The 15,930-nt window shown below is 39.0% G+C and overlaps 1 protein-coding gene across 1 annotated transcript in view; it reads left to right on the forward strand.

Moving 5' to 3' along the window:
• The window catches only part of LOC124789682 (protein fuzzy), a 120,255-nt gene that overhangs the window by 54,672 nt on the left and 49,653 nt on the right, over nt 1–15,930 (forward strand). The window contains exon 4 of the mRNA XM_047257117.1: nt 3,268–3,372. Coding sequence (XP_047113073.1) covers nt 3,268–3,372 — 105 coding nt within the window. The remainder of the gene's footprint in view (nt 1–3,267; nt 3,373–15,930) is intronic.

The following is a 15,930-nucleotide window of genomic DNA, read 5'->3' on the forward strand; positions in this document are numbered from 1 at the left end:
GATTCTACTGCTGCCAATGTACATTTTGCGTAAAGGTCAAAAAGGTAATATAAGAGAAATTAGGGCTCATAATCGACACATATAGAGAGTTGTTTCTTCATCACTCTGTTTGCGAGTGAAACAAGAAAGGGAATGAATGGTAGTGTACAAGGTAGCCTCTACCGTGCACCATGTAGTGGCTTGCAGAGTACTTCTGTGAATGAATGTGTACCACTTACGATGGTACTTTTGATAATAAATGTATATGTCTATATCTACATCTACACCTACACCTACACCTACATCCATTCTCTGCAGACAACTGTGAAGTGCATAGCAGAGGGCAGTTTCCATCACACCAGATATATCTTTGTCCCATTCCATTCATGTATGGAACTAGACACCTCATTATGTTTGAACTCAGAATATGTTCTAAGATTTTACAAGAGATGGATGTCAATGATAGTGCATGGCAGTTTTGTGATCACTTCTGCTGTGCTTCTCCTAAATGGATGTGATTTGTGCTTTCTTTCAACTGCTGTGTGCAGTTATTTTGTTCGAGAGATCATTGATGTATTATGGTTAAAACACAGACTAACTCCGCTGCAAATTTGGTATAGATAGGGATTTCATGAAGCCATGGAGCTTTGTCAAGTTTTAACAATTTCAGCTGCATCGCAATACCACTGACACTAATATCTATTTCACTCAGCTTTGCAATTGCACAAGAATCAAATTAGGGGATTACCCATGGATCTTTCATTGTAAAAGAACATTTGAAAAATGAGTTAAGCATTTCTGCTTTTACTTTGCTACACTCAGTTTCAGTTTTCTATCTCATTTGTGGGTGTCTGGACAACTTTGGTGCACTAACAGCATTAACACATCTACAGAATTTCTTCAAGTTTTGTGGAAAATCTTTCGATAATATTCTGCTACAATATTCATTGACGGCTTCACATACTGCCCTCTTAACAGCCAAATGGGTTTTACTCAGCATATCTCTAGTGCTAGTGCTGAGTTTCGAGTATATTGCAATAACAGTGAGTATAGGACAGGCTTTAAAGTGTGACTACTCACATGGGTGGAGCCATATGAACCTGAGTAACTGTTCATCAGTCATGTCATCGAGGTCTTTCTTCTCAACATCAGTCTACCCAAATGTAGGAACCAAGAATTCACTCACAAACATGTAATTGGTATTCACCCTTAACTTGTTCTTAATAGTACCTTGATCCATGCCATTTATGTTCTATACCACTTTCTTACTTCCTCCTTTTTTCTACTGACATTTTTTTGAAATGTGTGTATGTGGATGTACCATTACTAACCAAACAGAAAACGCTTTTGAGTCTTAGTCTACATCTTCCTATTTTGTGTTTGTGGAAGATTTTGATTTGGTTCAGTTCTACCAGATCCTTCAAAGTTTCTTAGATGTTGGATAAAAATCAGTTAATTTTGTTTCTAATTTGATTTTCTCTTTTAAATGTCTTCCTTTTTTTCATTTTTCAGGATAAAATCTGAACCCTTATAGGATCACTATATTGTCCATCCATCTGTCTCTCTTGTCTCTGACTGTCAAGAAGCCTTTTTCCCAGGAAAGGGTGGGTGTATCAAGTTCAAATTTGTCATATGTGAAGGTCAACAGGTCCTTGGCAGTTTGCAACATTTAAGCTTCTAAGTCAATGCAGTCAAAAGATATCACCACTTATGTATTTTGATACTCTCAGTCTCATTTATAGGGAATGTCTTATTGGTGTAGAACAACAAAATTTGTCAAGAAGCAAGGTTTCACAGTATAAGTAAAGGAAAGAAATCCAAATCTGTTATCCTGTAATTGTATTACATAAAAAGTATCTTTTTTGCTATTAGAACTTACATAGCATTTGTCATCTGTCAGAAGTGTGATAGAAAAATATTACTACATGCAAACATAAAATGTAAATTGTAGTCATATTCTAGTAAGTAAATAAAAATATTCTACTGAATCTTCTCTTTCTACATACATAAACTGAAGTTACCTGCTTGCTTCATTTCATCTGTCTGGATCAGTCTCAGGAATAACTGTAGAGATTTTGATCGGGTATGGAATTCCCAGGACTGATCTCTTGCCAGTATTGACATCAATAATAGACTAAAATTGCCAGGATTCTCGATTTCAGGTTTTATTTGTGTGTGTGTGTGTGTGTGTGTGTGTGTGAGAGAGAGAGAGAGAGAGAGTGTATTTTTGTGTGTGTATCAAAGTGTGTTATAAAAATGTTATATTTAAAATGGTACAGAAAATTTTGGTAGGTATTTGACCAAAAATGTCTACAGTGTATGAAGGGCTGCTCCTAGAATTTAAAGAATTTATCGTTGCACTGGATGTTAAGAACTGCTTCCATTTCTGTATGTATCATTTGGAGACTATTATGGCCCTTTTTTAAGTTACTGTGTATGGAAAAAGAAAATAGGGAGGAGATTTCTTTTTATTGTTGTTATTTTTTAAAGCTCCTGTGAATGGAACAAAGAAGTTGGGAAGAGATGGGAGAAGATAATTCTGATACTGAAGAAATGTCACTGGATGCAGTAACTGTAAAAACTTATTTCTGGTAAAAGTTAGCCAGTTACTCAAAATTTATCCATATTGCTCAGTTCCATCATATGTTTGAAGTTAATGCTTATACAAAAAGTAAACCTTTTTTGTGGCTTGTGTTTGAATTGTTCTTGTGTGGAAAATTTGCATCATACAGAGGTACCTGAAAAATTTTGTTTTCCTCCTCTGTGCAATCCATGTAATGAGCTGTCAGCGTTTTTAGTGGGAACAGGGATTTAGATCCTAAGGTAAAATTCTGCTTGTCATCTAGTGAGAAATGTATTGAGCAGAACTGTGGGAAGTTACTGAACGTTGGATTCCCACTGCCTTGCTGTCAAGATTTTTTTGTTCTCACAGTTGCCAACTTTCTAAAGTTGATGAAGTAATGTTATGATTTTTTGACAACGAAAACCAGTGAGATCCTTCATGTCATCCAGTACCATAGTTTTGCAGAAGCAAAAGAACTGCTGAGTTTCTTTAAAAGTTTTCCAGCACCAGATGATAAATACGCAGCATTTTGTGGCTCCATCACAGTGAAATTGTATGGTAATTGTTGTAAATATCCACCTCATGTGGTCCATATGTCTTTGTCATGGTTGCAGCTTGTGTCAATAATGAGTCACACTTTTTTATTATATTCTGAACGTTTAGGTTATTTTTTTCTAATTTTTTGTAAATTTTTTTAAAGGTATGTATTTCTTATATGGCTTCAGGTATGCTACCCCATTCTGGACAAATTACTGAATGGATTGGAGGGTGGGGCTGATTTATTAGGCCTCCATGAGGTTATTCTTTGTCCAGAGAATCAACTACTCCAGGTAAACTTAAGTGGTTGTTACCATTAATCAGTAATTAACTATTAAAGGTTAATATTTACAAATCAGAAGCTGATGTTCATACATGCTTGTCTATTTGGGCAAATTTGATTTTACTTAGATAGTGAATTAAACAATTAAAGTAACTAATTTCACTTTGTTGAACCAGTAAAAATGTTAATTGTTATTTAGTTAACATATATGTATAAAATTTTAAAATTCTTAGAGTTATTTAAATTATGAGCAGAGAGCTGACATTGTACTAGATCAGTAACAATATTATGGAAAGGATAGGAGCTACTCGCCATATAGTGGAGATGCTGAGTTGCAGGTAGGCACAACAAAAAGACTGTCAGAAAGTGAGCTTTTGATCAACAAGGCCTTCGTTGGAAACAAACACACACACACACACACACACACACACACACACACACACACACACATATATATATATATATATATATATATGACCAGAGTCTCGGGCTGCTGAGGCCAGACTGTGAGCAGCAGCACATGATGGGAGAAGCAAACAGGTGATGGGGTTAAGGAGGAGGCTGGAGCAGGGAGGGGGAGTGATAATGGTGTAGGGGTGGGGGGTGACAAGATGCTGCTTATGGGAGCATACAGGGATGAGGTGGAGACTGGGTGGGGCAGCTAGGTACAGTTGGGAGGTTATACAGGAGGGCAGGAGATAGCAGAAAATGAGAGAAGTAAAAATACTGTGGGTGCATTGGTGGAATAGAGAGCTATTTAGTGCTGGAATGGGAACAGGGAAGGGGCTAGGTGGGTAAGGACAATGATTAACAAAGGTTGTGGCCAAGAGGGTGACTGGAATGTAGGATATATTGCAGGGACAGTTCCCACCTGCAATTTCAGAAAAGGTGGTGTTGGTGGCAAAGACCAAGATGGCACAGGCTGTGAAGCAGTCATTGAAATGAAGAATGTCGTGTTGGATGGCATGCTCACCAACATGGTGGTCCAGCTGTTTCTTGGCCACAGTTTGTAGGTGACCATTCATGGACAGACAGCTTACTGGTTGTTATGCCCACATAGAAAGCAGCACAGTGGTTGCAGCTTAGCTTGTAGATCACATGACTTGTTTTACCAGTAGCTCTGCTTTTGATGGGATAGGTGATGCTTGTGGCCAAACTGGAGTAGGTGATGGTGGGAGGATGTATGAGACAGGTCTTGCATCTGGGACTATTACAGGGATATGAGCCATGAGACAGAGGACTGAGAGCAAGGTTGTGTGGGGATGAACTAGGATATTGTGCACATTCGGTAGGCGGTTAAATACCACTGTGGGAGGGGTGGGAAGGATAGTGTGTTGGACATATCTCATATCACGGTACGATGAGAGACATTCGAAACCCAGGCGGAGAATGTGAGTCAGTTGCTCCAGTCCTGGGTAGTACTGAGTCATGAGGGGAATGATCCCCTGTAGCCGTATGGTGGGATTTTTGAGGGTGGGGGACCCTCAGGGGTAGCTAGACTGTACAAAAGGGACTTCTTGATATGGAATGGATGGCAGTTGTCGACGTGGAGGTATTGCTGGTGGTTGGTAGGTTTGATATGGACAGAGATACTGATGTAGCCATCTTTGAGGCAGAAGTCATCATTGAGGAAAGTGGCTTGTTGGGTTGACTAAGACCAGCTGAAGTGACTGTGTGAGAAGTTGTTGAAGTTGTGGATGAATGTGGGTAGGGTGTCCTCACCTTCTATCCAGATAGCAAAGATGTCATTAGTGAATCTGAATCAGATGAGAGGTTTGGGATTCTGGGTATTTAGGGAGGATTCCCCTAGATGGTCCATGAATAGGTTGGCAGAGGATGGTGTCATGCAGGTGCTTGTAGCCATACCACAGAATTGTTTGTGTGTAGTGCCTTCAAAGAAGAAGTAATTGTGGGTGAGGATTTAGTTGGTCATGGTGACAAGTAAGAAGGCTGCAGGTTTTGAATCTGTCAGGCTTTGGGAAAGATAGTGCTCAATAGCGGTAAGGCCATGAACATTGGGGATGTTAGTGAAAAGGGAGGTGGCATCAGTAGTGACGAGCAGGGCACCATGTAGTAATGGAATAGGAACTGTGGAGAATCAGTGGAGGAAATGGTTGGTAACTTTTATATAGGAGGGTAGTTCGTGGGTAGTAGGCCGAAGGTGTTCATCTATGAGAGTGGAGATTCTCTCAGTAGGGTTACAGTAACAGGCCACAGTGAGGTGTCCTGGGAGTTTGGGTTTATGGACTTTAGGAAGCATGTAGCAGGTAGGAGTGCAGGGAGTGATAGGGGTGAGGAGAGAGGGAGACTGGGGAGGGTTATTGGGATGGGCCTAAGGATTTGAAGAGAGACTGGAGATTCTGCTGGATTTCTCGAATGCGGTCACCATGGCAGGGTGTGCAGGTGGATGAATCTGACAGCTGATGGAGTCTTCTGCCAGGTAATCCTTGTAGTTTAAAACAACAGTGTGGAACCTTTGTCAGCTGGTAGGATATGAGGTGTGATTGGAAAGTTTTAAGAATGAATCCGCTGCTGCTTACTGGTTTGGTGGGAGGTACACGGAGGGTGAGGAGTGAGTCATTGCCTTGTCCTTGAATGCCCTCTGACAGGAAACTGTGTTTTCTTTGTTCAGATCGTTGTGGTAGCTGGTTGAGGGTGGGTCTCTTAGGGCTTGTTGCCAGATTCTGCCTGCATGAAAATGGACGTAAAAACAGACCAATGAGTTTGCGTGAAATTTTGTTTTAAAACCGGGAAATCAACTTCTGAGACTTACAAACTATTAAAAACAGATTTTTTAGATAATTGTATGAGCCAGTCAAATGTTTTTGTCTGGTTCATCAGATTTGAAATTGGCCGCATATCACTTGTAGATTAACTACGGTCTGGCCATCCTTCCACCTCAAAAACTAATGAAAATGTTGTGAAAGTTCACGACTTAGTGCACTCTGATCGAAGACTTACAATTAGGGAGATGGCTGATGAACTTAATTTGAGTTTCTATGCAGTTCAGTCAGTTTTAACTGAAAACTGAACATGCATCGAGTGTCCGCAAAATTCATTCCGAAAGTGTTTTCAAGTGATCAGAGACAATACTGACTTGAAGTGTGCCAAGAACTGATTGATCTGACTAAAAATGACCCAGATTTGTTAAATATGGTAATTTCAGGTGGAAAATTGTGGTACATGATCCTGAAACCAAAGTGCAGTCTTCGCAGTCGAAGACTCCACGTTCACCATGACTGAAAAAAGCACAGCAAAGTCAGTCTAACCGAGCGAGGTGGCGCAGTGGCTAGCACACTGGACTCGCATTCGGGAAGACGACGGTTCAATCCCGCGTCCCGCCATCCTGATTTAGGTTTTCCGTGATTTCCCTAAATCTCTCCAGGCAAATACTGAGATGGTTCCTTTGAAAGGGCATGGCCAACTTCCTTCCCCGTCCTTCCCTAATCCGATGAGATCGATGACCTTGCTGTCTGGTCTTCCCCAAACAACCCAACCCAAAGTCAGTCTAAGGTGAAGACCATCTTGGTGGTTTTTTTCTGATTCTACTGGTATTGTGCATCATGAATTAACCCCTGGAGGACAGACAATTAACCAGGAATACTACAAATGTGTCCTTGAGCATTTGTGCAAAAAGGTGCAGAAGAAAAGTCCTGCATTGTGGAAAGACAGGGGTTGGGTGCTACACCATGACAATGCTCCGGCTCATTGTGCCTTCTCCCTCATTGAATTTTTGACCAAGTAACAAAATTCCTGTGCTTCGACAATCACCATATTCCCCTGATTTGGCCCCTGCGGTCTTCTACCTGTTTCCTAAACTGAAATTTTCACTGAAAGGAAAGTGATTTGACTCGATTGAAGACATCCAGGCAAATACGGAGAGTGTGCTTAACACACTTCAGGAAAAAAATTTCCATGTATGTTTCCAAAAGTGGAAACATGATTGGAGTTGATGTGTTCTGTCAGAAGGGGACTATTTTGAAAGAGATGCATCACAGTAGCATTTAAGTACCACCATTGCACAATTACCAGCCCATTCTTAAAACTTTCCAGTCGCACCTCATATAAGGTTGGGATCAGTTTTTAGGTGGCGGATTGCTGTTCTTTTTGCAGATGTAAGGTTAGTTTGCATGTTGAGGGATTTGGGGAATGATGGTGAGCAAGGTTCGAGGTTAAGCAATTCTGGAAGGTTAACAGGAGGTGATATGCAGGGAGTGGGGATGGATCGGGGTTGGATGGAGGTATGAACTGAGTCAGGAAGGGTTTAACATTGGCCTTTGGTTGAGTCTGATTGATAGGGTGGGTGGCTAAAAAGTGTTTCCACTGCAGGGACTGGGAGAAGGAATGAAGGTCTTTAACAAGTGCTTCATATCTACATTTGGGGGTGGGACAGAAGGTGAGGCCTTTGGAAAGGACTGATACTTCTGCAGGGCTAAGGCTTTTGGAGGAAAGGTTCATGTGTATGTTTTGGTTCTGGATTCTGAATGGTGGTGGGAGGGAGTTTTTGAGGATGGGGTAAATGTAGTAGGTTTGTGAGACAGGGTTTGTCAGCTGTGAGGAGATGTGAGGGAGGTTTGGAGGTTATTGTTGAGGTGGTGGAGGATAGTAATAATAATAATAATAATAATAATAATAATAATAATAATTTTATTGTCATTCGGCCATTACAGCAATAGACAACGTCATATACATACTAAAATACAATTAATAGTTTGAAAGAAACAACAGGTTTCTTGTTAACATTATAGTATTATATTACAGTTGATAAATTCTCTTATGTCATAGAATGGGTGGAGGACTAGCCAGTCATGAATTGTTTGTTTGAATAATTGTTCAGGTAATTCTTGAATAGATTGAGGAAGATTATTAAATAATTTGTACCCCATGATTTCGTAGCGTTGAGTGACTTTGACAACCTGTGGTAAGGAATATAGAGGCACCTATTCCTTCTTGTATTGTGGCTGTGTACATTTTCTCTGGAAATTTCTTCTTCGTATAAATTAGAACATAGTATATGTACAAGTTTATAACAGTCATGATTTTCTGTTCACAGAACAATGGTTTACAGTGTGCCTTATATGCAGAACCAGTAATTATCCTAATAGCTTTTTTTTTGCAGTATTAATATGTCACGTACACAGCTAGAGTTCCCCCACAAAATAATTCCATATGATATTATACTCTGAAAGAATGAAAAATAGGATGTTCTAACATATTTTTCAGGAACACAATCCATAAGTCGCCTTAACAGGTAAATAACTCTTGACAATTTACCACTAATATATTGTACATGTTGACCCCAAGATAATTTATCATCAATGTATACCCCCAAAAATTTGACATAACTTGGATCATCTGACAGAAGCTTGTCTCCAAGACTACAGACCATCTGCTGTGTTTTGTTTTCATTCAGCAGGAATCCATTTGCCTTGAACCAATAGGATGCTTGGTCAATTGTCTTTGCTGCACAAGTTTTAAGGCTATTGAAATCCTCACTAGCATGAAGAAATGTTGTATCATCTGCATACAACACAGTGGTGGACTTGATAAATGACGGCAGATCATTTATCATTATCAGGAACAAAAAGGGGCCCAGCACAGATCCCTGCAGAACACCTACCTTGACTTGCTCTGTACTCGACATTTCTCTCCCTACACAAACAACTTGTTTAAGATTCTGAAGATATGATTTTATTAATTTAAGGCTATTATGTCTAATGCCATAGAATTCCAGTTTTTGTAGGAGTGGCTTATGCTTTACACAGTCAAAAGCTTTGCTTAGATCACAAAATGTGAGTTGAGCGTAGCCCTTATCCTCAAACACTTGATGTAAGTATTTGACTACAAAGTCTAAAGCATCCACAGTAGACAACTTTTTCCTAAAACCATACTGAGATTCACTAATTATTGCTAATTTTTCAAAATAGACAGATAGCTGTTGGTAAATTACACATTCCAGTATTTTAGAAAAAGCTGGGACTATGGAGATTGGTCTGTAACTGCAAGGTGAGTCCATATCTCCCTTTTTATATATTGGAATTACCCTAGCCACTTTGAGTTCTTCGGGAAAATATCCTTCAGATATGCATTTATTTATACAGAATGTTAAGGGGTACACAATATAGTCTATTACTTTCTTTAGTAAATTACAGGATATGTCATATATATCTACACTGTCTGAAGATTTCATCCGTTTTACAATGCTTAGGACATGACTAGGTGAGACCTCGGAGAACATAAACGTACCTGTGTCTGTTGGTATTCTGCAAACATTTTTAGAAAGTAACTCTGATGAACTGATATCAGGTTTGATTATAGTATTTCCTACATTTTCAACAGATTTAATAAAGAACTCATTGAATTTTTGGGGACTTACATTAATTTTTTTGCTTCTTACATCTTTAGCAACACCATTTATTAATTTCCATGCAGCTTTGCACTTATTTGTGGAATTATCAATGGTATTGAAATTATGTGCTTTTTTGGCAGGAGTAGGAAGTAAACAGGGTGGAGAGTTTTTTGAGGTGGTGTTGTGTATGTTGCTCTAATTCCTGGAGGGACAGAGTTTCAGTGTGTGATATGGGACCCAGGAATTTGCAATGGCATAGCAGAAAATTTTTGCAGATCAAGAGGAGGTGTTGCCAAGGAGGCCTGGACCTGATTGATATGGTTTTACAGGACTATGTTGGTGAGGGTTAAGGACTGGTGGAATCTAAACAGATGGAGGTTATTGTGGAAGGAAGGGTGGCAGCCAGAGATGTGTAATTTGATGGTAAACCAATTTGGGGGGATTCTATGAGCCAAGCAACAATGCAGGAACAATATTTGGGACTCGGTTCTGACTAGGATGAGCAAATTTTTGTGTACTGACACAGATGGAAGGAGCAAGGATTGATGGTGGTAGGTAAAAATGGGTAAAAATACAATAATTACTTTGCCAACCTTGTACAAAAACAGATCTCCTGTGCCTTATCTCTCCAGTCACCCACCACCTCCCAAAATCCCACCATTTGGCCACAGAGGAGCATTCCCCTTATGACACACCCAAACCTCCAGATGTCAAACACTCAGATGGTATCAAATGTTGTTCGTCGATAGATTATAAACCAAAACACCAATTTAGTTTGTGTTATGTGCTATCGCCCAGTAGAATGTGCACAAATGGTAATTAAAAGTAACACCAGAACTACAGAGCACCGGAAAACCGTATCTGTCGGTAATTGTTTCATCAGTCCCATGGGTGAATTGGTAGAGTGTGCAGTTGTCGTGCCAAAGATCACATTCAAACTCCACTGGTGACAACTTTTTGTACCTGTTTATGCAAGAAACTGTTATATGGGAGAACATTTTCCTGACATGTAAAAGGACTTTTTGGAGTTTGTAACAGTGTTCTATTGGCAGTCTGCTTTTGCTTCGTTAGTTGAACATTGTGTACTTATTATTGATCTTATTATTTTGTTTATTATTATTACTATTAGTTTTATTATTATTATTATTATTATTACTACTTTGGCACATGTGATGCAGTTGTTCCTTTATTTTTATCTTCTGATTTTATATCCTTTGACACTACAAGTGTACTCTACAGGTCTAGTACTTTCAAAGAAGTGAAACTTAAGCTGACTGCGTAGAGAAACTTGCTGTTAACTCCAAACAGCCCTTTTACACGTCATAAACAAGGTGTCACCTATAACGCTATCATGCATAACGCAATAAAGAAGAAGAAGAAGAAGAAGAAGAAGGAGAAGAAGAAGAAGAAGAAGAAGTCGTCGTCGTCATCGGGGTTTGAACACAGGACCCTTTGTACGAAGGTCCAGTGCTCAATCAACTTCCCATGGAAGCTGTATAAATTTGTTACACACAGTTATGCTTTCCCTGTGATCCGTAAATCTGGTGGTGCTTTTAATAAATGTTTACACCCTTTCTCTAGGATGACAGCGCATACTATGAACTAAATCAGAGTTTTGGTTAAAACTCTATGACAAACAGAGTTTAGTTCTGATCTGAGTGTCTGACATCTGGAGGTCTTGGTGTCAGTACCACCCAGGACTAAAGCAACTGATTCACATTCTCTGCCAGAGTTTCAACTACCTCTTGTCATGCCCTGAAATGAGGAATGTCCTACCTACTATCCTTCCCACCCCACCCACAGTGGTATTCCACTTCCAACTGAACCTACACAGTATCTTTGTCCATCCACACACAATCCCTGCTCCCAACCCCTTGCCTCATGGCTCATATCCCTGTAATAGACCTAGATGCAAGACCTGACCCACACATCCTCCCACAACCACCTACTTCAGTCCCGTTACAAGCACCACCTATCCCATCATAGGCAGAGTGAAACAAATCATGTAATCTATAAGCTAAGCTACAACCACTGTGCTGCATTCTACATGGGCATGACAAGGAGTAAGTTGTCTGTGCACATGAAGGGCCACTGACAAACTGTGGCCAAGAAACACCTGGACCACCATGTTGGTGAGCATGCCGTCCAACATGACGTTCTTCATTTCAATGACTGCTTCACAGCCTGTGCCATCTTGGTCTTTGCCACCAACACCACCCTTTCTGAATTCGCAGGTGGGAACTGTCCCTGCCGTATATCCTACATTCCAGGCACCCTCCTGGCCTCGACCTTTGTTAATCATTGTCCTTACCCATCTAGCCCCTTCCCTGTTCCCATTCCAGCACTAAACAGCTCTTTATTCCACCAGTGCATCCACAGTATTTTTACTTCTCTCATTTTCTGCTATCCCCCGCCCTCTGTCTAATCTACCGACTGCACCTAGCTGCCCTACCCTCTCTCCACCTCATCCCTGTTTGCTCCCACAAGCAGAACCTTGTCATCCCCCACCCCTACCCCGTTATCCCTCCCCCTCCCTGCTCCAGCCTCCTCCTCAACCCCATCACCCATTTGCTTCTCCCATCATGTGCTGCTGATCACAGTCTGGCTTCAGCAGCCCGAGACACTGCTTGTGTGTGTGTGTGTGTGTGTGTGTGTGTGTGTGTATTTCCAACAAAGGCCTTGTTGATCGAAAGCTCAGTTTGTAACAGTCTTTTTGTTGTGCCTATCTGCAACTCAGCATCTCCACTATATGGTGAGTAGCAACTATCTTGTTCGTAATATTGTTACATTCCATACTGGATTTTCCATTGTTTGCTTAAGGAAAGGAAATTAACTGCTTGCAAAATCCAAGAAGTTGAATGTATAACGAAAGAAAAATTTTAATGACTTGAAGCAAATGTATTCAGTGTTAATTGTTGGTAAACACTGTATTTGTACTATACAGATAGAATCATAATAGAACCTACATTGCAGGCAAATAGGAGACATTAAAACAAACAGAAAAATCTGTTTGAATATGGGTCCCATTTTGTTAATGAATTAACATTTTTTATTCTGTCTGTAAGTGACCAAGAACTAGGTTAGCATCTTCTGTGCTCAAATTTAGATTTGTAACAAATGTGGCTCAGTGGCTGAATGAGAGGCAGACTACAAATCTAAATACCTGAAGTCCAATCCCAGTTTGATTTTATGTTTTTTTCCTTTCACACGTCATTCCTTTCACCTCTGGCAATGATTAGTGCATGTGAGAAAAAGCCAAATTGTACCATGATTTGGATTCTACATTAAACTGTAGGCCCTCCTTCAGCTGGACTAAGTCAGTTGAAGCCGAGAGTATACCATATCAGTTTGGTCTATGCTTAGTAATGCCGTACAATGTTCAAAGCAACCTTTGTAATGAGGCAATGTTGACTTTAAACATGTTTTTTTTTTCCATGTTATACATTCAAATATCCCAACCTCATGTGCACAACAGCTCTGCTTCATGCCCCAGTACATTTTTTCAAATATTGTTGTATTTTCTTATTTTGTATTGCATTAAACTCTCATCATTTTTGTAGGTTATTTTAATAACCCTTGGAGAAAAACATCTATCAGATTATAACACTATTATTAAAAGAACAGTTGCTACTCACAATATAGTGGAGATGCTGAGTCAGAATAGGCACAATAAAAAGACTGTCACAAAATGAGCTTTCGGCCAACAAGGTCTTTATTGAAAATAGACAAAACACACACACACACACACACACACACACACACACACACACACCTACACCTACACATACGTACAAACATACACATAACCACAGTCTCTGGCAGCTCAAGCCAGACTCAGCAACTCTGCTATATGTTGAGCAGCAACTATCCTTTTCATAATATTGTTACATTCCATCCTGGATTTTCCATTGTTTGATCTGTCAGATTGTCTTTCGTGGTTGTTTTTGAATACAACCCGAACTCTACAGTCTTTGCGAAAAAACAGCAAGGCATAGTGAAAGAAAGCATAAGAATAAATGGAGCATGAGTAGCGATATTGGTTTGTGTATCTTTTAGATCATATAACCCAATTGAAAAACATCAAAGGATAACAGACAACATGTTTAATCGTGTGTGGTAGCAAAGAAAGTAGGGATGAAGCTCATGGAAACTTGAGCTTGCTACTCTGAAATGTCAGATTAGATTAGATTAGATTAGATTAGATTAATACAAGTTCCATGGATCATGAATACGATATTTCGTAATGATGTGGAACGAGTCGAATTTTCTAATACATGACATAATTAGGTTAATTTAACAACATACTTAAGTTAATATAACAACTTTATTTTTTTGTGTTTTTTGTTTTTCTTTATTTTTTATTTTTATTTTTTTTATTTTTTAAATATTTTTTTTATTTTTTTTCTTAATTTATATCTAAAAATTCCTCTATGGAGTAGAAGGAGTTGTCATTCAGAAATTCTTTTAATTTCTTCTTAAATACTTGTTGGTTATCTGTCAGACGTTTGATACTATTTGGTAAGTGACCAAAGACTTTAGTGCCAGTATAATTCACCCCTTTCTGTGCCAAAGTTAGATTTAATCTTGAATAGTGAAGATCATCCTTTCTCCTAGTATTGTAGTTATGCACACTGCTATTACTTTTGAATTGGGTTTGGTTGTTAATAACAAATTTCATAAGAGAGTATATATACTGAGAAGCTACTGTGAATATCCCTAGATCCTTAAATAAATGTCTGCAGGATGATCTTGTGTGGACTCCAGCTATTATTCTGATTACACGCTTTTGTGCAATAAATAAGTTATTCCTCAGTGATGAATTCCCTCAAAATATGATGCCATATGAAAGCAATGAGTGAAAATAGGCGTAGTAAGCTAACTTTCTAAGATGTTTATCACCAAAATTTGCAATGACCCTTATTGCATAAGTAGCTGAACTCAAACGTTTCAGCAGATCATCAATGTGTTTCTTCCAATTTAATCTCTCATCAATGGACACACCTAAAAATTTGGAATATTCTACCTTAGCTATATGCTTCTGATTAAGGTCTATATTTATTAATGGCGTCATACCATTCCCTGTACGGAACTGTATGTACTGTGTCTTATCAAAATTCAGTGAGAGTCCGTTTACAAGGAACCACTTAGTAATTTTCTGAAAGACAGTATTGACAATTTCATCAGTTAATTCTTGTTTGTCAGGTGTGATTACTATACTTGTATCATCAGCAAAGAGAACTAACTTTGCCTCTTCATGAATATAGAATGGCAAGTCATTAATATATAATAAGAACAACAAAGGACCCAAGACTGACCCTTGTGGAACCCCATTCTTGATAGTTCCCCAGTTTGAGGAATGTGCCGATCTTTGCATGTTACGAGAACTACTTATTTCAACTTTCTGCACTCTTCCAGTTAGGTACGAATTAAACCATTTGTGCACTGTCCCACTCATGCCACAATACTTGAGATTGTCTAGCAGAATTTCATGATTTACACAATCAAAAGCCTTTGAGAGATCACAAAAAATCCCAATGGGTGGTGTTCGGTTATTCTGATCATTCAAAATTTGACTGGTGAAAGCATATATGGCATTTTCTGTTGAAAAACCTTTCTGGAAACCAAACTGACATTTTGTTAGTACTTCATTTTTACAGATATGTGAAGCTACTCTTGAATACATTACTTTCTCAAAAATTTTGGATAAAGCTGTTAGAAGGGAGATTGGACGGTGATTGTTGACATCAGATCTATCCCCCTTTTTATGCAAAGGTATAACAATAGCATATTTCAGTCTATCAGGGAAAATGCCCTGTTCCAGAGAGCTATTACACAGGTGGCTGAGAATCTTACTTATCTGTTGAGAACAAGCTTTTAGTATTTTGCTGGAAATGCCATCAATTCCATGTGAGTTTTTGCTTTTAAGCAAGTTTATTATTTTCCTAATTTCAGAGGGAGAAGTGGGTGAGATTTCAATTGTATCAAATTGCATAGGTATGGCCTCTTCCATTAACAGCCTAGCATCTTCTAATGAACACCTGGATCCTACTATATCCACAACATTTAGAAAATGATTATTAAAAATATTTTCAACTTCTGACTTTTTGTTCGTAAAATTTTCGTTCAATTTGATGGTAATACTGTCTTCCTCTGCTCTTGGTTGACCTGTTTCTCTTTTAATAATATTCCAAATTGTTTTAATTTTATTATCAGAGTTGC

Source organism: Schistocerca piceifrons, chromosome 3 (genome assembly GCF_021461385.2).
Source record: "Schistocerca piceifrons isolate TAMUIC-IGC-003096 chromosome 3, iqSchPice1.1, whole genome shotgun sequence".
NCBI lineage: Eukaryota > Metazoa > Arthropoda > Insecta > Orthoptera > Acrididae > Schistocerca > Schistocerca piceifrons.